This window comes from Myodes glareolus, chromosome 3 (assembly GCF_982192425.1).
Source record: "Myodes glareolus chromosome 3, mMyoGla1.1, whole genome shotgun sequence".
Taxonomy (NCBI): Eukaryota; Metazoa; Chordata; class Mammalia; order Rodentia; family Cricetidae; genus Myodes; species Myodes glareolus.
In genome coordinates this window covers 19539540-19565281 of record NC_142028.1, presented here as the reverse complement: position 1 = coordinate 19565281, position 25742 = coordinate 19539540, and the positions used below count along the sequence as shown (strand labels likewise).

Below are 25742 nucleotides of genomic sequence, written 5' to 3'. Positions count from 1 at the left end.
TAAACTCATAATTTAAAATTCTCTGAAATAAATGACTTATACAAAAATTATATATTGCTATGGTTATATTTCAGTGACTCATATCCATGTCCTTTTCAGATAAATGTATTACAAAATAATTTTTATATAATGTTCTAAATTTCTAATATTTTTCCATAGTTATTATTTCATACATGGCTTTTATAAAATTCATGAATTCAAACAAGAAGAATAACATTAGGAAACCAAAAATGGATAAGATAGAAATTTTTGTTGGTTAATCTTCTTCTAGAATGTGAAACATGACATCCAAAGTTTTAGGGACCTGAGGTCTCCATATTGTTGGGTCTGCATATCAGCCACCAGAATACAGAGAGAAAGGTTTGTCTCAGTTTTATATCTCCCAGAATCAGGACACATGAATGGACTGAAGGGAAAGCTAGGAAAAACGTTTGACAAAATGAAATGAAAAGATCTTTCTTCAGTAACTCATATTTCCAAAGTTGTATTAAAAAAAACAAAATAAAAATGGTATATAGCAGGAGAAAGGCAATCACTGTTCGCAAGGCTTTGATGTGGGCCGTAGTTCGGGCATCTCTGGATCCTTGGACATTCTGCTGCATCTTCTTGTGATGTGTCCACAGGGAGAAGATGAGCAGGAAGAAAGATAATAGGGATACACCAAAGGGGACGAACAGGAAAATAGTGTGAAGAATTAACGTGCGCTTACTGAATTTTTCAGGGTAATGAGAACTGAAGCTCATGTTTCTTTGAGATTCATTTATCCACACATCAATACTCAAGTTGACCAGAAATATATGTAAAAACAAGAAGACCAGGGACACCAGCCATATTACTGAAACTGTCTTTTTAACTCTCCGCTTTAAATGAAGAAAAAAAAAGTTAGAAAAATTGGCTATTTTGAGAAAATAAAAGATACAGAGGCATGTAGCAAGCCAGATGCTGAAATGGTTGGTTATAATCCACAGATGGTGAATGACTTTTGCTACCCTTGTAGTTATTAAATCTGGGTTCAGTATTGTGATAAATAAAGCTGTGTAGGATAACCAGAGCAGACAAATTCTGGAGGTTGCCAAAGCACTGAGGATTTGATTAACTAATGAGATCTTCTTTCTTTTGACCAAGTTCATGCAGTTCACCAGTACTAAGAATCCATTTCCTAAATTTCCAATTATTAATTCCATGGTTAAGATTATCACAAATGTATTTTGAAATATATCATATATTGTTTGCCAAAAATTCCCCATTTTTTATATATGTTTAGTTTTGTTGACACATTCATTGAAATGCTAAATCTATTTAAATGTCATTTTGAAGATTTTTGAGAACTTCTGAGTTTATTCTCATAACATATTTACTCTTAACTCTCCCACATGCACTAGTAAAGGAGAAAACATGGAAGTTTGTCAATGACAGAGTCTGAAGCTCTTCCCGGAAAATGTGTCTTCTTACACAGATCAGGCAAGTCAGACCAGAACTGCTGTCCTCAAACACAGCTCCAGCAGAATCTGCAGTATTTTCTAGTCAATGGAAAAGAAAATACTGAAATATAAAATGGTCATATGTAAATTAAAAATTAAAAACATTAGATTTTTGGTTTTTCTATATTTACCTTAGTCTGCATATTTGTTCTAATTGAGTTAGGATCAAGAAGCTTTAAAAATGTCTTAGTATATAAAAGGTGACAAAACTAGAAACATGTCTATGGAAATTTTTTTGAGTTAGAAGGCATTATACACAGTTCAAAAGTGCAGATCCTATTCAGAGAGCTAGCCACATGATGTCCATAATTCTCATATTTTTATCTAGAAAATAATGCCATGGATATTTTTATTCTTCAAATATTAAATACTGAGAAAATATTTTCATATCAGTTTACTTTTCATAAGGTCACAAATGGATAGATACATTTGCACAAATACCCATAAATGTGTATTTATTAAGATCTAAATCACTTATTTTTCAATAATTTATTCGTTTTGTCAATATTATTGTGTATTAGTTCATATTGAGTTTTGTAAAAGTTTTCCAGGATATTTTCCATCATAATTGATCAAGAATTAAAGTCAAATATCCAGCAAATTCAGGACTACTATACCCATGCATGTAAAGTAGAAAACACTTATTCTTTTGTGAATAGTCACAGAGGGTTAGCTCATACACACAGCAAGATGCCTCTTTATTCAGTCTCTCTGTTGCCGTGCAGAGCTGAGAACACAGCACAAAAAATTAAAATTATAGCCACCTAATTCTCAATTCTCTAAAATACCTACTTTGTCAACATCACTACTTATCACCAAGGCACATGAAGAATATCATACAGCCTGATAAAAATGAAGAATGATTATCATGGTATAGTTTATCACAAATCAATAACTAAAGAATTATAGAAGGCTCATTTAAATTCAAGAATAATTGCTAAATATAGCAGGGAAACATAAATCATAATCCTAAATGATGGCAAATAAAGAAAAGTACTGTTTAAATGAGTAGGGCTGATAATAATTTTAGTCAATAAAGCAATACTGAGCAAATAAAATGAACCTTATTTATTTTAAAACTTTCACAATTATCCAGTATTTAGTGGTGAGACCTATGGATAAGGCATGATAATCCAGACATTTAAGAGATATTTAAGAGAAAACATTTTAAGAATAGAAAAACACACATACCTTCAGTATAGAGTCATAAAATCTCTGTGGCCTAGTCATTTCCTGGTAGCAAACTGAACTCAAGTATGAAGAGAAACAAATAGAAACAGAATAAGGGTGGGGCTTTGTGGGATTGGTGCTGATAGTGAGCTTTCATGAGCTTTCAAAAAAGATCCAAGACTTGGTTCTTCAGCAAGAATTACATCTACGTGCAAGGAGCTTTACAGAGTCTCAGCATGCAGCTTCCATTCTGGATTGAAAAAGCTTTTGGTTCTGTACATTAAACAAACAGCTCCCTGGGAAAAGCTTTTCAGATAAGGTTTTCATGGCATGTTGCATGATTCTAAAATTTCATATACTTTGGGAGAGGGGAAAAGTCAGTGTCCTGAGGGAAATGCAACCCATCCATTGCAAAGTCACTGTTATATGTCAGTTTTATCAAAACTTTGTATATTTTGTTCTAATTCTTTATTTATGAACAGGTCTATTCACTGACTACACCAAATTGAATGTTGTCAAAATGAGATAAATTAAATACTCTTGGGGTAACACTCAATAACACTGCAAACACCGACTTAGCAATTGCATTAATTAAATAAAATTAACGTTGGTTGAGTTTCCATCTAGTTGACAGAAAGCAATCACAGAGCATCAGAGGACATCTGGAAGAGATAGAGAGAGATGCACTAGAAGTAGAAGGGAGGGGTTCTGAGTGGTGTTTATTTGTGTGAGCAGTACAGGGAGATGCCAACAAGAAGAATGGGTTAGTTACTATTTAGCCTCCTCTCTGTGCTAGAAGTTTTTCACCCCAGATTTTGAGCCGAGAGTTTTATTTTAAACAGAACAATAGAGATTTAGCGAAAGCTAATTTCAGTGGCATAGGCAGAGCCAGTTCCTGCCAGAACAGAATTTCTAGCAGGTTGCTTCCTGAGTGGCCAGCCTGCTACCAGAGAAGCAAGCCGGTAACTGCGAAGTCATAATTGCTGGCTGAAAAGGCAATAAATTGAGGCACGGCCACTGTACTAAAGTTAAAACAACAAACCATTATTTTGTTTTCTATTTCTATGAACATAAATAATTATGCCTATTTTAGTAATTCTAGTATATATTTCTATAAAATTTAAACTTTCATATTAAAATCTAGATTAAGTTATGGATGAATTTTTTTTTGATTTTGAGGAAATTAAGAAAACATATTACTACCGGGTGGGGATGCCACATGACTTTAATCCCAGGAACTGGGAGTCAGAGGCAGGTGGATCTCTGTGAATTCAAGGCCAGTCTAGTCAACAGTACAAGTGCCAAGACAGGCTCCAAAGCAACCCAGGGAAACCCTCAAAGAAAAGAAAATATATTACCAGAACTTCATTTTTTCCTTTTAACATTAGTATTATTAATTTAAAATAAACTTTTGACAATAGAATTTAAAGGTTCATATTTCATATGATGTAAATAATCAGAAAAAAGGATCTGAATACTCAACTCTGTTCAACTTTTTCATGTTTCAGTGTTGTGTATACACATGATTTCAGGGTTGACCATTCGTATTTGATAAAAATTTAGGGGACTCATCCCTGGGACACAATAATTTTTCATCTCTTAACAGTCATTAGATACTGAAAGTTTTTTATGTAGATGTTGACCAGGTGGGAGTTTCTTTTGTCATTCTTCAAGCCTTGTTTAGGTAAACCACATTTTTGAAATTTCGTGTGTACAGTTTCCATAACATATATAGAAGACACAATCTCACAGCAGACTTGCTGGCCATCTGGGGCTTAAATTCTTTCTGCCCCATCTTCCTTGTAGTGTTTGAGACGTAGGTTCAGAAACTGTCTTGTAAATGTTCTCTTTGTATCTTGGTAATCCACAATCATTTCTTTAAAAAAATATAAAATTGAATTAAAGTTCTAAAACCAAAAAACCATCAATAATTAAAATCACTCTCATTTCACAAGCAACTCATCAGACCCAAGGATTTTGGTGAATGTTTAAACCAAGATGAAGGGCATATTCGTGTTAATATCTTGTTTATAAAGTGGCCATTTTTTTTGCTATAACGTTTTCACTGTAGCTGACTCCCGTTCTGTTAAAAATTTGAGATTTATCTTGCACAGATTAGCACTATTTAAACTATATGTGAAGACAGTCACACATTCAAAAAACCTATTTCCCATTACCAGGTTTTTGTTCCTCTCCCCTATGTAAACATAGAGATCTGCCTTCTGCAATTACCTTTATTGACAGGTATTTGGTCAGTGTTTTGAGTCCAGGCAAAAGCATTCCATTTAAGACATTTCCACATATCCAAGGACATAAACTAGTGGCTTTAGTTCAGGAGATTTACTCTTATGTCTTACTCTCAGGAAAAATAATTAACCATCTACTTACAGTTCAGAGAAAGACAAACCTTCACTGGTGTCTCTGACAGGCATCAAGCTTACAAGTTTGCTAACATTGAAGCTTGCTAAAATTTGATAAAAATTCTAATTGACCATATACTTCCCTCGTCTGTTTATATAGGTTCCCTGGTCACCTGTGCTGCAACGTTTTGTGGGTCTTTATAGCTTGGTAAGAAAAAGATAGAAGAAGTGGGAACAGACAAAAGCATAAAAAGAAGTTAGAGAAAAAGCATCCCAGAAGTTACCAGAGATAGGAGAAGGGAAAAGAAAGAGAATAGAGCACAGAATTGAATCTTGAGTTAGAGTTGAGACACAAAATTAGAGCTAAGAAGTTAGAGACAGTTAGGACAGAAGAATTAGAATAGAGTACAATGAAAAGAGAATGGCAAAGAGACATAGTGAGGAAAAATTGTTAGTTGGTTGCTTTTTCCACAGATCTCCTTAATTATTTTCCTTCCCCAGCTGTAGTATATTAGCTGGACCTTGAAGGGGTCTTAAGGGCTGCTACCCTGAAGGACCCCATTTTAAAAGTACAGAAAACGCTTAACACATATAAAAAATGATTTTTTTAAGGGAGAAAAGGTTTATTTTATTTTATTTTTTTTAGTAAATTTTATTAAATTATAAAAGTTTCCATTTCCGCCCCCCCTCCCAACACCCTCCCACTCCCCCCACTCCCCCTCTCCTTCCCCTCCGTCCCCCAGGGCAGTCAGGGTTTCCTGCCCTGTGGGAAGCTCCAGCTCCCTCCCCCTCCCTCCAGGTCCAGGAAGGCAAGCGTCCAAACAGACTGGATCCCCAAAATCCAGCATATGCAGAGGAAACAGGTCCCAGTGTCATAGTCAATCGCTTTTCAGAAAGACCCCGGGCCAGCCACAGTCAGAGAATCCGGCCAAATTCCGAGAATCTGGCTAGATCACGTCCTCGTTCAGTCCCAGTCCGACTGGCCCTGGTAAACTCTCATCAGATCCATTCCCTTGTATCAGTGGGTGATAGCATCCCTCGCAGTACTGATTTCGTCTTTCATGTTCCTCCTCCTTCCGCTCCCCCTCTGGACCTCGGGGGGCTCAATCCGGTGCTCCAATGTGGGCCTCCGACTGCATAGCCGTCCTTCGCCAGACGAAGGATCTATGGTGATAAGCAAAATATACATCAGTATGGTCATGGGCCACGGCCAATTCAGGCACCCTCTCCTCTGTCCAGAGAGCAATCTGGGGGATCTCTCCTTGGACCTGGGATCCCATATATAATCAAGTCTCCTGTAAACCCTAAAATGGCTCCCTTAGTTGAAATATATTGTTCCCTGATCCCATATTCATCCTACCTCCCCCCCCCCATCCCTGGCCACCAAGCTTTCCCGTTCCTCCCCTACTCCCTTCTCTCTAGCCCTCTCCCCCTCCATCGACCCTCCCACCCCCCCATGCACCCGAGGTTACCTGGGACTCTTGTCTATTTCCTACCTCCTGGTGGATAGCTAAATAATCTTCATCAGGTTCATCTTCTTATTTAGCTTCTCTAGGATCACGAATAATAGGCTCAAAGACCTTTAATTATGGTTAGAATCCACTTATGAGTGAATACATACCGTGTTCCTCTTTTTGGGTCTGGCTTACCTCACTCAGTAAAGCGTTTTCTATTTCCATCCATTTGCATGCAAAATTCAAGATGTCATTGTTTTTTACCCCCGAGTAAAACTCTAATGTATATATGTTCCACACCTTTTTTAACCATTCTTCTATTGAGGGGCACCTAGGTTGTTTCCATGTTCTGGCTATTACAAATAGTGCAGCTATGAACATAGTTGAACAAATGCTTTTGTAGTATGTTAGGGAATCTTTAGGGTATATTCCCAAGAGTGGTATTGCTGGGTCCTGAGGGAGGTTGACTCCCAGTTTCCTGAAAAACCGCCACACTGATTTCCACAGTGGCTTAAAAAAATGAAAAGGTTTGAGCAATATAGAATAGGTGGTGTCTTTAGGATCCCAGTGATCTGATTTCTAGGTGCAAATGTTCTTCCTAAGTTCATTAGACCTCATCTTCATAAAAGTGAATGAAATAATGACTCCCAACTTCACACGCATAGTTACCATGTGAATTGATTCTTTTTTCTACTTAGTACTTTCTCTGCTTGTCATATTTAATGCTTACTTCAGAGATTGTTATGTTATATGGGGTCAGAATGGCCCCATTTAGTAACAAGATACTCTGCATATTCCTAACAAAACACACAAGAAAAGGAAGACCAAATACCAACATCCTTAGGGTCAGATCATTTCCTCCCCAGGCAAGGACACCTTTGTGTCTGAAACAAATAAAATAATCAGAGAATCAAACAAGATATAGGATCTCTTTAAACTCATGGCTTGGTAATCCTGCCCTAGTAATCAATTTATAAAGCCAGTCATCACTAAAAGACATGTGGCTTCTGCATGAGATACAGGCAGATAGTAATGTGTTCAAATTAACATGTGTCCTTACATTCTTTGAGTGTATCTAATTATCTTTTTCAATATTTTACATGATGGTTAGCGGCTGCAGACTCTCAGACCGGACCGTGAATTTTCTATGACCCTTTGTCTGCTGGAGTAAAGAACTTGTTTTTTTATGCTGGTAGCTGCTCTGAGCACAAGACCTTTGTGAGTTCCTGGTAACAAGGAAGTGGTGTCTGGTGGGCTTGCAGTTTAAAAATCCTGACAGCTAGGGCATGTCTTGGAACTCTGCAGTGAGCATCTTACTGTTGACTAAAGAGTTCAATGGTGCAGAACTGTTGGTTCTACTTTGAGGAAACCCTGAGCAGTGTGAAAATGAAGACATAAAGGAATCTGACATAAAACTGCTTCCTATTTCTATCTTAGAGGCAACTGATATCAGGCTGGTTCCACCTGAGATTCTCATGCACTCGGCTCAAGGTGAAGTGGACACTAACAGGACCATATAGCAGAGCACTTTTTCTTATCTTCTCTGGCCTCAATTTCTACATATCTTTTGCAATTCTACAGTGGATTTGCTTCTCAGGCACAAATTGCCACCTTAACCCCAGATACTGGCCCAAGTTTCAAAGTAACAGCCAGTTGCACATTGAACTACAGAACTGCTATTTATTCACTATTCTGTAATTTTACAATATAATCATAAGTTTATATAAAACATACTAAAAATTTTGCATCAAATTTATAATTTTAAAATTAGATGATTACTGACTAAGCTTCGGAAAGTTGAATATTGCTTTTGCTCATAAAATAATCAATACAAAATATCACCATGATATTATTGACTATCGTGTGTGTGTGTGTGTGTGTGTGTGTGTGTTTGCATATGTGTAAGCCTCATATAATTTTCTGCATCCAGATTATTCTGAGTTGGATAACCCAGACCCAGAAAGAAAAACGTTATAGGTTCTAGCACTCAACTGTCACATTTATGTGTTTAATTCAGAATCCAAGAAACTATAAGCAGACCTCTATTGAGGAGAGGGAAAAATATTTTGTGGGAGGGGTGATTGGAGAGCCAATGTGCAACGAAGGAAAAAAGGAAAATAATTGGGAGTGAGGTTTAAGTCAGGAGAGGAATGGGGAAGTAGGGACATGGAGCGGTACAAAACACTAAGGATGCTTTAAAAAGCTGTACATGCACACATTATTTTACAAATTTCTTACATACACAATCATATATACTCATATAAAATGATTAATCATTGCTACCCATCACAGGTGATAATGTTCCTCTCAGAAGCTATGGATTGACACATAAAAAATGCTAGCACCAGATGTGGGATACTTCTCCTTGAGCGGTTGCTCAGAGGTGCCCTATAGATGCCCAAAATGTTACAGACTATTATTGTTCTTCTTGGTTGTCCACCAGAGCTTTATGATAAGTCTCTGTTGCTGATAACATTGTACTTACTGGTAATAGATATGGAAATATCAACTTAGTATATTGTCTTAAAATTTTCATCCCTGCTGACTAACTGTCATAGTACTAGAAAGTGATTCACATATACAACTGAGGTGGGGGGTCTTACCAACTAGACAGACTTACTCAGCTGGGAGCATTTTGATTCCCACCCCTACTGGTTAACTGTCATAGTTCTAGAAGGTGATTCACATGTTGGATGAGGGAGAAAGATGGAGGTGCTTTACCAAGTCTTAACCAACCAACAATCTTATCCAGCTGGGAACACATTCTGGTTCCCCGCTACTGGTTAACTGTCAAAGTTCTAGAAGGTAATTCACATGTTATTGGATGAGGGGGAAAGAGGAGAGTGCCTTAAAAAGTCTTACCCAGTCAACAGTCTTACCCAGCTAGGAACCCTGAATGTACAATATTGAGTGGTGTGATCAGAGATGCACAAGAATGTAATAAGGACACACATATTTTGAGGTTAATAAATTATTTTCTGATTGAATTTAAGACCTCCTTCCTAGGAGGAAACACAAGTCCTGGTACTCCAAATCTGGCCAAGAACACATAAATGGGGAGTTTATAGATCCCAGGAGTGAATCCACTGCAATTATTTTGTTAAGGAACATAATATCTAGGTGCCCTCTTAATTCTTATCTAAATTCATACCTGTAAATTACTGCAATACTCAGACCTCATTTGAGAAACTTTTTGGATAGCAAATGATAGATAACTCAAAAACTCGCCACTGGCCAAATGGCCAATAACAACTGTGGAATACTCAACAAAACATAAGATATCTGTTTCACCCCCTTCCCAAAGATCAGGGACCCTTACATCAAAGGGCCTTAAAGGACAATTAGAATTAGAAGTTGTGGAGGACTAAAGCAAAACTATCCTCTGGACATAACAGAACTGCTACACTCATAAACTCACATTGGCTGGGGTTGGCTGAACAAGACCTGTGCCAGATTAGGTCAGTAAACAGTCAAGCAAGGTATGATAAGATCATGAGTAATGAGTCCCAACCACTAACTGTAGAACTATAAATAGTTAATGGCTTATTGAAAAGGGAGAGAGACTTCCTAAAGCTATGGCTCCAGGAAGGTCAATGATGCTCTAGAGAATGACTCCAAACTCAGACATATATGTACAGCATAAATTGTTATTAGTGGATTATTAAAAGAGCTAAAATGACTCTCGCTTTTCTATATGACTAAGATGGACTTCCCTAGCAAATAAAATGAGAAAGGTCTTTATGAGGATCTTGGTGAAGTGTCTTGTCATCATTTACTACAGAATTAAACCTGTAATGTTTATAGAAGGAGGGCATTAATAGCAGAAATCAGGTCAGTATGCAAGAGAAAACTATGAAGTTTCATGAGGTGAATTGAGTAATAATTGCGCTATTACAACATTCATGGTTTATCCTTTCAAGTCACATTTTTTTAAAAAACTTTAGGCACGAATGATTTGACTTATGCTTCCTATATCAAGAGAAAATAACAAATGGACCAAGTGGCCAGAGGCATCACTAGAACATTTTCCTTTCTCTCATCTTTAGGTAAGAAAAATAGGATAATGAATATTCTAAGTAAATGGACTATCATGACCAAAGAGCCTATGAGTAAACCTGGGATAAAATGTTTCACCATTACCTAGACAATAGAAATAGGATTTCTTCCATGCCCAGTCCTTCAATCTGAATAAATTTCAGTCAAGTATCAATGTAACCTGCCCAAACAAAACCAACTCAAAAGAAAAGTAAAAGAGTGTGTTTATACATTTTTTATCTCTACGGTGATATACTTTATAAGGACATTTTACACTGCTATATCATATAGTTTAACATACATTCTTAATATTCTCCTTTGTTACCTCCTTTGCTATTCTTCAGGGAATCTCACTACTACTCTGTGTGTGTGTGTGTGTGTGTGTGTGTGTGTGTGTGTGTGTGTGTGTGTATGTGCATGTGTATATATGTATGTGTGCCAGTAATATTATAAATATTGTAGGCTGGAGAGTATGACTACAAAATTGTATAGATAAAGCATACATATATAATATTGTATCTATAGAATATAGGACCCATATGAGATAAAGAATATATTTGGTTTTGAGTCAGGCTTATTTCACTTGATACATAATCTTAATTGGAATCCACTTTCCTGCAAGTGGCATATTTTAGTACCTTTATATTTCTGATTAAAATTCACACACACACATACATATTCATTTTCCTTTCATCTTTTTACAAACATCTAGGTTTATTCTACCACCTGGCTATTATACTCAACATTGAAATAAGCAGAGACATATGATTGCATTTGTTGTACAAACATTTAGATTTTAATGTAACCACTGCAGGTCACTAATCAGGTCACTGTAATATATACAGTGTTTTGACAAATATATTCAAAAAAATTATTCCATTCCTTGGGTTGTCATGTTATTATACAGTAGCAAACATAAGACTGGGAAAGAAGAAGCATAAAGGCATATTCACCAAAGCAATTATTTCTTAATGTTCTTACCTCAACAGTTATGTACTAATGGATTCTTAAATATTTTATATATTAAAATCTGTGAAAAATTCCAAGTAGGAAAGTATCACAGTATTCTAAAGATTGGGGTCAGTGGAAGATGCTCCTTAAAACACTATTATTCCCAAAGTACCCAAGATAAATCCATGAATTTATTTCATGTCCTTGACTAAACAAGAGTCTTTTCTTGTATGTAAGTTGGATTGATTTGGCAGTAGGCAAATGAACATATATACTTTTCATTGTTGTGAATTTTGCTTGTTTAGTATTTGCATAGCTCAAATTTCTCAAGCTTATACCTGTCAGCTAGTAAATTTAAAACTTAATTTATGCAGGATGTAAAAATATCTGCAGCTGTAAGTTAACTTGAGACCACTGAGAATGAGTTGAATGTCTCTATATCACCAAGAATTAATTTTGCCAGAAATATTGGATCAAAGTAGAAAAGTTTAGAGGAACTTCTCTGCAAAGTTTTTCTTTCAAAACTTTCTTTTTTGTTTGTTTGCTTATTTATATTTTGTTGTGTGTTTTTGTATTTATTTTATTATCTGGAAAACATGAAGTAAGCTAATAATTTATGCAATTAGCTGCTGAAAGGTAGCCTTGAATAGCTTTATTAGTCACAGACATAGAAATATATACATACTACGTACACCAACTAAACCATCCACATGTTTCACTTGGTTTTTGAAGAAATTCTAAGCTACTAAGAGACACAAATCAATTCTGCTAAACTTTCTATAACTACCTTGGAGAACTTAAAATCTTTCCTTTGGTGTACAAGCCTTCTAGTCTACAAAATTGATTAAAACTTTAACTCCTAATTTGACTGTGTGTTTAATTATTTGTTATTTACTAAATATATCCAGAAATTTTAAATATAACCTTGAGATCTATTATGACTTATTGGAATTATATTGGGAATGATTAATCTACCTTCAGAAATGAACATTATCTAGAGAAAAAAGGGTGTCAACATATTTCTGCTTTAAGTTTGTGCCGATCAATATAATATAATGACTTTCTTAATAACATACGATGTTTGATAATTTTTCTAGGTACTTTCAGATTAGTGAAGCTATTGTGAAAACATCCAGTTTTATATGAAATAGCTTAAATATCCTTTGCTAGTACATAGCAGTACCGTTAACTTAGAGATTCTATTTGATAAACTCATATTCAATTCATTTTTGGATTACAGTGTGCAATCATAAGCAAATTTACTACAAGACAAACATTCTTACCATTTTATTTGAATTTTAATATTTTTGTATTTTTCCATTGGACTGTCAAATTTATATAATACAAATATTTCATCAATTTTGTCAGCAATGTGTAGGTTTATACCTTCTACCACTGAGAATAATGTCCTGTATGTATCTAGTATACAAACCTTTTATTATACCTTCTACCACTGAGAATAATGTCCTGTATGTATCTAGTACACAAACCTTTTATTATACCTTCTACCACTGAGAATAATGTCCTGTATGTATCTAGTACACAAACCTTTTATTCAGTTGCTATTATCCCTGCATTTCGTTGGTGTCTAATCAGGAATTATCCTCCACAAAAATTTCAATAAGAAACAATGTAGAGAATTAAAAGCCTGCAGCGTGTATTCTCAACAGAACATTTAACTATTTTTTAGTTGCTCATTTTGGTAAGCTACGTTATATTCAAGAGAGTTTTGATCTACGTCATAAAGACATGTGCTTCTGTGTGGATGCTTCTGTGTATGTATGTATGTTTGTATGTGTGTGTATATGTATTGCATAGGTTCATTATTTACTTTAGGTTTTTGGGGATATCATAATAAATACTGAATTCACAACATTGTAACACCTCCCTCTTCTCCTCCAAGCCCTCATATGGATGTCTTGCCTTACTAATTTGTGACTTCACCTTAATTGTTATAGTTACATATATGTACTCATGTATATTTTCCTGTTAGAAATACTACATATAATATTATATAGTAAAATAAAATGTAGTATAAATTATATATTTTATATGATAGATTTACCTCATAAGGGATCTGGATATAGTTGGGTGTTTTCCAGTGTTATACAATGGTAAAGAGGGAGATTAGCATAGGAAGATTAAATAGGTAGGGGAATGGGAAGACAAGTTAAAGTATGATATTGATTGGGATATCTACATGAAGGTGTTTTGAAGTGCCCTTTGAAAAATAACTACTATATATTATTCTAACATATAATATAATATATATATATATATGAAATTTAAGAGAAATTTGCATATGATGACCCAAATCATATACATCATAACAAATAAAGCTCCTAGTACCAGAAATGAGTTATATCTTTTTTGAATTGTTGGCCAAAGAGTTGCTATATAATTTCCTAAACACTACAGGTTATTGCTAATGTTATTACCTACCCTGCGGAATTTGACAGAGGGACCATATTACAGATGGCACCACACATTAATGGCATATAGCATGGAGAGATCTAGCTGCTATTCAGCTGAAAGTTTCAAGCATTTAGGCAAGTGATCTAACAAGAGATTTAAAGTTCTAGCCTTTAAGACTTCCTTTCAGGATTCAATTAAAAATGCCAAGATAAGTGATAGGGGCTTTAAAAATCTGAGGATAAGGAAGTCTACTTATGACAGGTTAGGCCTGTTTATGTTGTTTTCTCTTTTAATTGTTATTCTTCCTTGTTCTCTCTTGTTCTCTCCATTACATACATATCCTTAGAACCAACAAGTCCCCAGTCCTCCAAGTCCCAGGGCTAGAATTATTTTGCTCCATAAAAAATCAGATAAGAATTTTCACACACACACACACACACACACACACACACACACACACACACACACACACACAAATAGATCCGTGGTGCAATGGCAGGTTATCTAGTGCATTTATTGTTAACTTCTTAATGGAAAAAGTTAGTTGAGAAAGGAATCAAATCATCAGGGAATTCTAGGGGAGAAGATTTGTGGACTACAATATATTTTTAGGTGATAGGTGAAAAAGCTAAAAGGTTTAATTTCTGTAAAGTTATGAATAGGGCACAGTTTGTTTAAATCAGCATGCCAGATCTTTTCTCCCAGAGTACATACAATCAGCTAACCTAGCAAACTAAGTAAATAGTCAGGAAGGAGCCATGGTCCTTGGTCAGATAGTATATACACTAGATGCTTCAATTGCTATTGGCCTATATAGGTCTGGAGCACACATCTAAGCAGTAGAGACAAGTGAGAGCCAGGTCTCTAAATTATCAGTTCCAGGGTATGCTATTATCCTCTGTTTTGGTCATGGGGTAAAACCAGAACAAGACCTTAGGCAAGCAGTAATTCTACTTAGTAATTCCAATAAGTCCTTGGATATATGTGAATATCTTAAATGGAATGCTCTTTCCTGGTCCCTAAACACTGACTTAATGCCTGCTGGTAAAGATAATTGCAAAAAGGCAGATCTCTATGTTTACCTAGAAGAGAGGAATAAGGCCTGGAAGTGGGAAACTGTTTCCACATATAATTAGGGAAAAACAGCTATGAACTGTGGGAATTAATTCCCAAATATGTAACAGATGGCTAGTTAGCTACAACAAAAGTCTACAGCAAAAGACAGCCATTCATTTACAAAATATTACAAAAAGTAAATCTTTTTGGTAAAAAATAACCTTTAACAAAGGCCTTGGCTTTGATAAGTCATTTGTGAAAAGATGGATGAGCAATTGCTATAAAATGTTGCGGCTTGTAGCAATGATAATTTCTAGAAGTTAAGTAATTATCATTCTCAACCAAATCTGAACTCTGTGAGATATAATAACAATTTACCTGCATGATGTATTATCGGCATGATGTATATATCCACATGTATATAAGTGACATGAATTAAGTTAGAGTAACCAACCACTATTTTATTGGATTTAAGGCCTATTCTATGAAAAAGATCCCATATGTCATATTGTAAATGAGATCAAGAAGCTGGTACCAGATAAGTCATAAGCACAGGAAAAAATTTTTTTTTTCTGATAAATAAGCATAACAATAAAATGATAACTAATAACATATTGCTTAACCCATAGATCAGTGCATCAATAAGCCCTCATCAGAGAAGTTCTTGCAGTTGATAACAATTAACACAGAAACCCACAACCAAGCAAGAAGAGAGTGAAAGACTTTGGAGTTTATATCCTTATTGGGATACCTGTATCACATTCCTCTTTACAAGATTCAGGGCTCTACATAGAAGAGGAGATGGACAGATTGCAAGAGCCAAAGGTGGTGAATGACTCAAGAAACAGTATTTCCTAGACACAAAAGGGTCTAGTACATGTATGAATTCACAGAGACTGTAACAACATGCACAAGAACAATACAAGTTCAAACCAGAAAAAAAATTCTCAATGTAGAGAAAGGAAACTGCACTTAAAGTCCCACCTCTATCCAAGAGACTTTTTATAACTTTGAGATTTTGGAACTGGAAAATCAGTTTTCTTTAATGAAGTGATGCTGCTTATATCAACCGTATCCTAGGGGAGACCACACACTCGGGAATACTTGATCAAACAATGAATTCCATAATGTATTGTTTGTTTGATTCATTGCTTGGCTTTGTTGGAGGATTTTGTGGTTTTACTAATTTTTGGGTTTTTTTTATAAAGAGAAAGAAAAAATATTAAGTTGGGTGAATGGTGAAGGGAGATCTCAGAACTTTGGAGAAAGGAAGTAATATGACCAAAACACATTGTATGAAAAATGCGTGCACACACACACACACACATATTTAATTAGAACATTTAAGCATTGTTATAAGATTTCTCATGTTAGTTAACTTGAAATTTTTCTATTTTTGTATAATTTTAATTTTTAGACACTTTTTTGATTTTCAAGAGTCATGCATTCAAAGGTCAAACAAGATAATTTATTCAAATTAGTATTATGGTTTAGAAAACATATCATTCTTTTTGTGCCACTATTAACATACATTTGTACTTTGTTCAATAGCCGAGAAATATAAACTCCTCTTATAAATAACAATATTTTCAATCTCAGTATTTAGGAAGCAGAGACAGGCTGATCACTGAGTTTGAGACTAGTCTGGTCTACAGAGCAAGTTCCAGTATGGTTGGGTCTACACAGGAAACTCCGTAGTCTGAGGCTGCTTGTTTGTTTCTCAGCTGCCCAAATCTGAAGTAACCACAAAGAAACTGTATTATTACAATATTGCTTGGTCTATTAGCTCACACTTCTTATTGACTGACTCTTATATCTTAAATTAACTCATTCCTATTAATCTGTGTGTTGTCAGTGGTTGTGTTGTACTGATAAGGTTCCATTCAGCATCTGTCTCTTGTGGTGACTTCATGGCTTCTCTCTGACTCTGTCTACTCTCTCCTCCTCTATCTGATTAGAATTTCTCCTTTGCCTTTTTCTACACTTCAATAGGCCCAAGTACCTTCTTTATTAAACAATGATTTTCACAGCATACAGAGGGGAATCCCACATCACTTCTCTTTTCTGTAGAGATAAAAAGGAATATTTTAACTTTAACATAGCAAGATGACATACAACAAAACAAGCCAGAATTACAGTTACAATATTTAAGCCTACTTTATCTTTTATCAAAACTAAGGGAAATTATAACTATAATTGTCTATTTTTCAACTCTATCAATGACTCCAGAAGGATATAATATTACCTAAGTAAACAGGAAGTGCATTGTAGGCAACTTTCAGAACTCTAGAATTGACAGAGACATCTCACTGTCTGGACAGTCACCCAAAGTTCTTCTGTAACTTTGGGTCACTCGTCTTCAGCCTACAGGCCCATGGTATCCATCAGATTTTTCCACAAAGCAGGAAATTTCAAAGATATTTCCACCTATATTGGCAGTTTGTCAGTCAATTTCTTCTGTGTCCTGCAGAATGTCTGGCAGACCCTTTCATGAAGCAGGAACCCCAAAAGACCATCTCACCTTTAGGTAATTCAGCAGTCATTTTTCTGTGGGCCAGAAAAATGCATGTCCAGTTCATACAGCACAACATCAAGCAGTCCAGGCAAGAGCAGTTCTTTGCCCAAATGGCAAACCAACTCCATAAGGAACTTCTTCAATGCCCATCTTCTTCTTCAAGTAGATTGGTGCTGCCAGAATCTGATGTGGCTCATTGCATGAAAAGTCCTAAGTTCTTAAAACATTTTAAGTTCCATATTCTGTTAGTCATTAAAAGGTTTGAAGAATATCTAACATACCTATCTAGTTGAAATATATCTCAGTACATCTAAGAAACCTAACATGACTACAAGCTTGATATTACATATTACTATCTATTAACCTGTATCTAATAATTATACATTACATTTTAAATGAGCTACACAAGCACAATACCTTAATCAAGAGCCAAAATATGCATATAACAAAATTGACCCTCAAATTAGTATCAGTAGACCAAAATCTGTACCATTGCAAAGTATTCATCTCTATAGCATATTCCCTTTTAAATGTAAATAAACATTTACAAACACTAGTTTATGGAATTTGGGCATGCTTATCTCCAAACTGCTTCCTGCTTTTTGGAAAGCAATGTATTTTCTTTTGGAGGGTTCACAGAGACCTTTCAGGGGATCTTGTTCCATCAAATCACATTAGTCTAGACAGAATCCACAGGTTGTCATCCTCTGTGGAAAGAAAAGCAGAACCTCTTTTCTAAAACAACATATACTGAGACCCAAATTTTGAAATCAAGATACCTTTAAAATATATGTATCTTGAATTAGCTCAGCAGCCTGTACAATATCTCTCTGTACTTAGCTCATTCACAGTCAAAAATTTCAAAGAAAACACAATAATATACATAATTCAGACTCTGTGTATAGTCCATCTTTATGTAACTTATTTTTCTTACTCTATTACTTTTTTTACAAATTTAATATTTATTTTATTTCTTTATTTCTTTAATCTATGTTGTATATTCTTTATATTACTTTCACTGTCTCTTTACTCTTTTTCTTCTCTCTCTCAAGTCTACATCCATTCATTCAACACTGTGACCCATTTAGAGTTTTTCTTCATCTAAATCTGTCTTTATTGTATATCTGTAATTATTTTTTGATCAGGATGTTTTTTAAAATTTTAAATGTGAAACAGGTATGACTAGTACCAAGTCCATGGCACTGCCTGTTGGCTCTGTCCAGTCCAACATGATTGAGGCATGTTCACTGCCTCTCAGAGCTAAGCACGATGCCCCAGCTTCAGGGTAGCAGCTAGTCTATGTCAGCATTAAGTAATTAGTACCATGCTGCTCAAATCCTATTCAAAGGCTTGGTCTACTGAAACAGCCAGAGTTTGTGCTGGAAGCATGAACCAGGGAGCTGCCATTTCTTAAGGTGAGTCAGTAAGCCTTCTCTTTAATGAGCCTCTAACAAACAGAACCCATCTGAAAACAAAATGCGTCTAACAAGAAGCTGTGCTAATCTCTGTTTTTTTTTGTCTGTGTGTCTAGAATTTCTTTTCAAGATCTCTCAGACTTTATGTGGACATAGGTGTCACATTGACACCAATCTGTAGATGGAGGGTGCTGGTTCATTTCCTTGCCACCCAGACCCAAAATACCACAAATAAACTATAATATTACAATACTGCTTGGCCTATCAGCTCATACTTCTTATTAACTAGCTCTTATATCATAAAATAACCAATTTCTATTCATTTGTATATCACCACATGGCTTTGGCCTACCAGTAAGTTTCTGTTCCACATCTGTCTCCTATGGTGACTACATGACTCTACTCTGACTCTGCCTACTCTCTTCTCCTCTATCTGCTTTGAATGAATGCTTTGCCTTATTTGATGTTGCAATAGGCCCAAACAGCATCTTTATTAATAAATGGAATTTACAGCATAAAGAAGAAAATCCTACATTAAACGCTATCTCAAACAAACAAACAAAAATAAAAGAAGGAGCTCAGTGGTTGGGAGCACTGTCTGCTGTTCCAGAGGATTTGGGTTCAACTCCTGTCACCCACATGGCAGCTCAGAGCTATCCTTGACTATAGTTCCAGGGTATCTGACACCCTCACATACACATAATGCAGGAAAAGCACAAATACCCATGAAATAAGTATAAATTAAAAAATACATATTTGAGAACTGTAACAGATTTTATGAGAAAAAATAGAAATTAATTCACTATGAAGATAATTTTAAAGAATTTTTATGTCATAAGTAAAGCTAATATTTCACTTGCCAGTGAAGCAGTAAGAAATATTCTTCCTGCTTCCATGATCTGCCAGTTAGCTCTTTGAACACTGAAATTACTATTTCTGCAATACCAAGTCATTAGCATAATTTCATTATGAAGCCAATACCACAAGATGAAAATTGCCATAATTAAAAGGAAGAAGAAATATGATTATAATTGCATGCAGACTATATGAACAAGAAAGAGTGAGCTTGACATTGAACATTCACATGACACTTTCATAAAGCACCTAGCAGTTGGTTCAGAAAGAAAATGAAATCTCCATATATGCAATACTAGATCCTAAACTTTTGCTATGTTAGGTCTTAATTTCTCCATATGAAAACTGACATTGGATTGCTGAGCTTTGTAATATGCATAAATACTTGAGTTGGTTTCACATATATGACATCATCTGTCTAGTAAGTTCCTATTAAAAATCAATTTTATAATTTATAATGTCTAGTTCCATTAAAATGGTGATTTATTTCCTAATGTACATTATATTGCCAATAATGTTATGATCCATTGTTTTTCACTGTGAAACTAACACCTACAGTGTAATTGAGTAAAATGCCACCATGATTCTGAGAAAACCTAAGAAATATATTATTTGTAAGTCCATATAGAAAATTTTATGACAAATTCAGCAATTTTCCCAGATTAGAAATTATATGTATTAATTCATCAATTTTATTTTTAATTGTTCACAAGTGTGTATATTTATTTGTTCTCTTATTATTGTATCATTATTTATATGTATTTTTGTGATGTATTTGTATGTTAGTGTGCTTATCCAAACATGTCTGTGGGTTTAGAGGCATACACTGGATATCTACTACTATTCTGGATACAGTGACTCTCATTTAAAACTGGAGTTTGCTGTTTCAGCTAGACTGTTCAGCCAGTGATCCTCAGTGTCTGCCTGCTTGATCCCTAAGTGCTGGGCTGTGTCTAACTTTTAGTTGAATGGTAGGGAACTGACCTCAAGTCTTCAGGATTAAACAGTAAAAAATAAAATACCTAATGAGCTCTTTCTAAAGACAGTAGCTATATTTCTGTAATATAAAATGATCATTTAAAAATATCAAATAATTGGATACCATTGAAATTATATTACTTAGCATATGCTTACATGCATATGTTTCATATTCTTATTCTTCTCAAAGTTGTTTTTAGTCCGTATAGCACTTACTTTTTACAGAATTCAAGTACATTTTTTATAACATATATGTTGAAAATGAAGAATAATTTCTTATAAAATAATCCTCATTAAAATTATGCAATATTAGCCCCTGTCTATTGTGTCAGAAACACAAGAGTGCACATCCTTGAATCTTGCACCTTAACACTGACAGTACCAGAAGAGAGGTCTGCCTCAGCTTTCTGTTTCCCAGAATCAGGACAAATGAATGAAGTGATGGAAAAGCAATTATACCAACAGGGCAAAAATATTTGAAAAGTTTTCTTTCTCCAAACTCATAGCTCCAAAGATGTACAAAAAGAGAGAAAGTAAAAATTACATACAGCAGGAGGAAGGCAAATACAGTTTTCAAGGCATTGATGTGAGCTGTGCCGCTGGCATCTCGGGAGTTTTTGGCAATGTGCTTTATCTTCTTCAGATGTTTCCACAGGGAGAAGATAAGCAGAAAAAACATTGTCATGGACACAGCGAAAGGTATTAATGTTACTATACTATTTGTTAATACAAGAAGTTTGGGAATTTGTCTAAAATTCTTTAATTTGTAGCTGTAAGATGCATTTGTTTTGAACTTATTCATCCACATATCTATGTGTATGTTTGACACTAAAATATTTAAAAACAAGAGGAACAGAGACATCAGCAATGCCACTGAAACCACCTTTTTAAATCTCCACCTTAGGTAGAGGAAAATAGAGTTAGAAAAACTGGCTATCTTGAGAAAATAAAGGATGCTGAGAATGGTGGCCAGCCAAATGCTAAAATGTTGAAAAATTACCCAGATAAGATAAGTCAACCTTACTGTTGTCATAGTCACTTCTGCATCTGAGTACTCGGAAAATATGGATACCATAATGTACAGTGACCATAGCACAGTGATCCTGGAGATGGCCAGAGCAGTGAGGATCTGATCCACTGAAGAGATCTTTCTTCTCTTGACCCAGTCCATGATGTTCAGCACAGCTATGAATCCATTCCCAAAATTTCCAGTTATGAATTCCACATTGAGCATTGTTGCAGATAGCACTTGTATGGCAGCTCTCATTATCTATAAGAGAATGTTCTGGTTCCTAAAGTCACTGAAAAATAGGCATTAATGCAATAATTTTGAATGCCTTGCCTCCACAATTTTTAAAAATGTACAGAGTATATACTCATTTTAGGTTTCATATGCAATAATGAACAAACAAACCAACTAGGCTTTGTTAGCTTCATGAAAGCATTGCATATTCTAAGCCAAGCTGAGCTCTGTCCAGATGCTTTGTTCCATAGCAGCCCAAAGTCTTTTTAAGTAATGATAAAGGACATGCTGACATGCAAATTTATATGCATTTATTTGCATTATCTACATTAATTTGCATTTCATATTTTAATCTGATAACCTGCAGTCTGGGGAAGCACCGTTGGAAAAAACTCCAAGTCATGTAGGAAGAAACTGTAATTCAAACCAGCATGAGGTATTTCTTAAATAATGATGATATCTCAACACTTCAAATTAGGACTCAAGAGAGACATATGCTCATACTGTCCAAACTATATGTTATCTCATAACTTGATGTGGATTATTAGTCCTTTAATATTTAGTAACAAGAGTAACTACTCCACCAATTATTCTGATAAATACACATCACACATTTATTTCTAAGTAATTTTCTACTTCAATATCACAGACTTTACACTTATTCAGCATTTCTAATTCTGGTAGATCATTTTTTACATCAAGATATTCATGAGGTTTAAAACTAGTTCCAAGTGAACAAAAGGGTAATAAGTATAGCGATTTGGTAAACTTAGGTAAATTTTCCTTTGCATATGAAAACTAGCACAAATCCATCTGAACATCTGAAGCAGTCACTGGGGGGGGGGGGCTCGGGCAAACGGTAAGTGTGTTCCTCACCCTCTGCCTATTCTTCAATAGGGCAAATTTTTTGGGAGCATCAATGACCGTAATTTCTGTCTTTCTTTACATCCCACCCTTATTTGCTTTATGGCCAACTAAAAACATCTGCCAAACTCTGGGCTTGAAATATAAAATAAACAGCATAAGGCCATTGTTCCATAAAGGCTGAAGAGAACACAAGAAAATAATGAAACAATTCAGGAACATCTATCAAACAAAAGATGCATCATTGACTTCATGTGATATCAGAAAGGATCTAGGGAATTACCATGTGTAAAGTTTACACATTTCGTGGTCTCTGAAGGAACAATGTCCAAAGGAAATCAACATGAACTGTCTGGAAAGTAAGGTAGACCATTATGAAATGTGTTTTGGGAATTTCAGAAACATAGTTATAGTATCTTCCTAGAAACTGATAATTACCCTGACTTAGGGGAAGAAGGAAGGCAAAATAGAAAAAAATATATAAGAACTATGGGTGTGTAATTGTAGAGAAGTAGTAAAGTGACAAACTTGTGAATCCAGGCAACTGAGAGTAGTATTGCTCTACCTGTTCCTGTACCTTACACAGAGTTGAACAACAGCTCCTTAAAAAAGTGATCTTCCAGACAAGATGAGAACAATATAAACACTTCATCCTAAAGGCACAGTGGCAAATTACTTCTTCGGTGATTGCTAAATCCATTCTCAACTCCTTGTCTATTTTAATTTATACATATTAGAAAATACCACTTATCATCTTAATGTTGTCATTCACATTTCATATGCTGACAATATTGAGTTCATATAATCTAAAGATTTTATATCTGTAGTATGTGGACCAGCTTGTTGGGGTTTCTGTCCCACCCAGTACCCCAACAAGCCAGCAAGTCCCAAGGAAAAATCACACACAGGATTCCATAAGGTTATAAACTGATTGGCCCATTAGGTCAGGCTTCTTGTTAACTCTTATAACATATATTACCCCATTATCCTTATCTATGTTAGCCACATAGGCTCAGTACCTTTCTCAGTGTGACAGCTTACATGTTGCCTCTTCGGTGGTCTGCGCAGGAGTGGCGGAGGAACCTCTCTGCTTCCCAGAATTCTCCTGTTCTCATTGCATCACCTCTACTTCCTGTCTGGTTTTCCTGCCTATACTTCCTGCCTGGCCAATCAGCGTTTTATTAAAATATGATTGACAGAATACAGACAATTCTCCCACATCATATATCTCTCTCCATAAAGTACTACAGCTGTATAATCTCAAACTCACACATTTTAAGTACCTAGATGGGGCAATATAAATAGATGGTTATCAGTATTCATTCAATAGGAACACATATGACCTACTTTAATGGTGGTATGAATAGGACACCACTTCCCAAAAATTTTTAGTTATTTTCTTTGATGAGAGTAGTTGATGAGAATGGGCTGTGACCTGCCCTGCGTTACTCCCAGTATAAACAGATGTTTTGGGGGTGTGCCTTACCCTAATTTGCAGTGTATTGGTTTATCCTATTTTTGGAAATGGTGAAGCGGAATGACCAAACTTTTCATTGCTTTTTCAAGCAAGCAACCGCTTTTCTTCTCAGCAATGTATCATAAATGATTGCATTAAGAAAGTATTACCACTTTTGAACTAATCAAGTGAAATCAGAAAAATGTGGATGGATGGATAGATATATCAGAATTATCTCAGGAAAGTGGGCCTGTGAGTGTATCAAACATAGTTGATTAAGGACTGATGTAACTTCAATAATTGAAGAAGAAAGAAAGCCAAAACTCTAGGCCATTTCTTGGCATCAAGGAAATACAGAGGGCCAGAGGTTTGGAATATTGAACTGAATTCAGCAACGGGGACACAATGCATGCTCTGACATGACTCATAGGAGAAGATGAGCATGCTCTGCTGTGTTAGTGTGTGCCACATTTCCTCTTTAATGGAAAAGAGCTCTATTTGAAATGTGATTAATAAAACGTGGGGAGAGAAATTGGGGTTCAACCAGAAGAACTGAAAAGCAAAAAAGCCAGCCACTGGTTCTTACCTCATCCTCAGCCTAAAAATGGTGATCCTGTCTCCAGGAATCTCAGAATGAGACTGTGTCTGAGAGATGTTTCTCCCATTATTAATCCTCTCTAAGGCTTGGATTAAAGATGTACACCACTGTGATCAAAGCCATATACCACCTGGTTTATATGGTAATCTGGTGTGGCTACTGGGATAAATGTGTGCATTATTGCTGCATGGTCTATAAAGTTGGCCAGTATGACTGTTTTACTGATCTTCAGGCAAGTTTTATTTATTAAAATACAAATGAAATGCTGTTACACTGTCTGAGAGTTAAATTCAGTGAAGGTTTTTTCTAGCTATACGAGCTAGAAAACTTGTGATAATTTTATCCTCATAAATCCTGCTGCAATTACAGAACATGTTTACAATTGAGTCATACAAGGAATACACAAATTGACAATAAACTATGCAAGTTCCCTTATTCTAAAAACAATCTCTGTTCTTTTAGTCAATACCTTGTGTGATCTAGACTATCACTCTGATGAAACTAGACAAAAAATATTTTTTAAGAACTTACTTTTCTAAATAATAATCCAAGCCCTTATGTATAAAATACTTGGATTCAAGCTTATAGGTATTTAGGTAGTGATTGTTTCATGAAGGCTTTAACCTAATTAATACATCAATCCTCTGATAGACAGGGGCTACTCAAACAGAACCTATCTAGTCTCAGTAGCCTTGCATTTAGACACATAAGTGTATGACTATCACTGAAGCACATTTAGTCCACCAGGAAATACAGCTTAAAGAAAGCTGCCTGTCTGTATTCCAATGATATCAATCACAAACAGCTGAACCAGTCATTCAAAAATACTAGTAATGAAATATCCACAGACATGTTTTGAGTTAAGGGTTAAGGATATGGTGGCATAATTTTTGAGG

General features: G+C 35.4%; 2 protein-coding genes across 2 annotated transcripts; both read right to left on the bottom strand.

Annotated features, from left to right (window-relative positions):
• Window positions 1-267: 267 nt before the first annotated feature.
• Window positions 268-1247, bottom strand: LOC125399321 (taste receptor type 2 member 117-like). Its single transcript, XM_085686038.1, is given in 2 exon segments — window positions 268-362; window positions 365-1247. Coding segments are annotated over 2 exon segments (978 nt in total).
• A 19766-nt stretch (window positions 1248-21013) lies between these two features.
• On the bottom strand, window positions 21014-21952 carry LOC148122555 (taste receptor type 2 member 125-like). The gene has a single exon (XM_087903918.1). It carries the CDS (start codon window positions 21950-21952, stop codon window positions 21014-21016), a length of 939 nt encoding a protein of 312 aa, XP_087760044.1.
• Between the last annotated feature and the right edge of the window lie 3790 nt (window positions 21953-25742).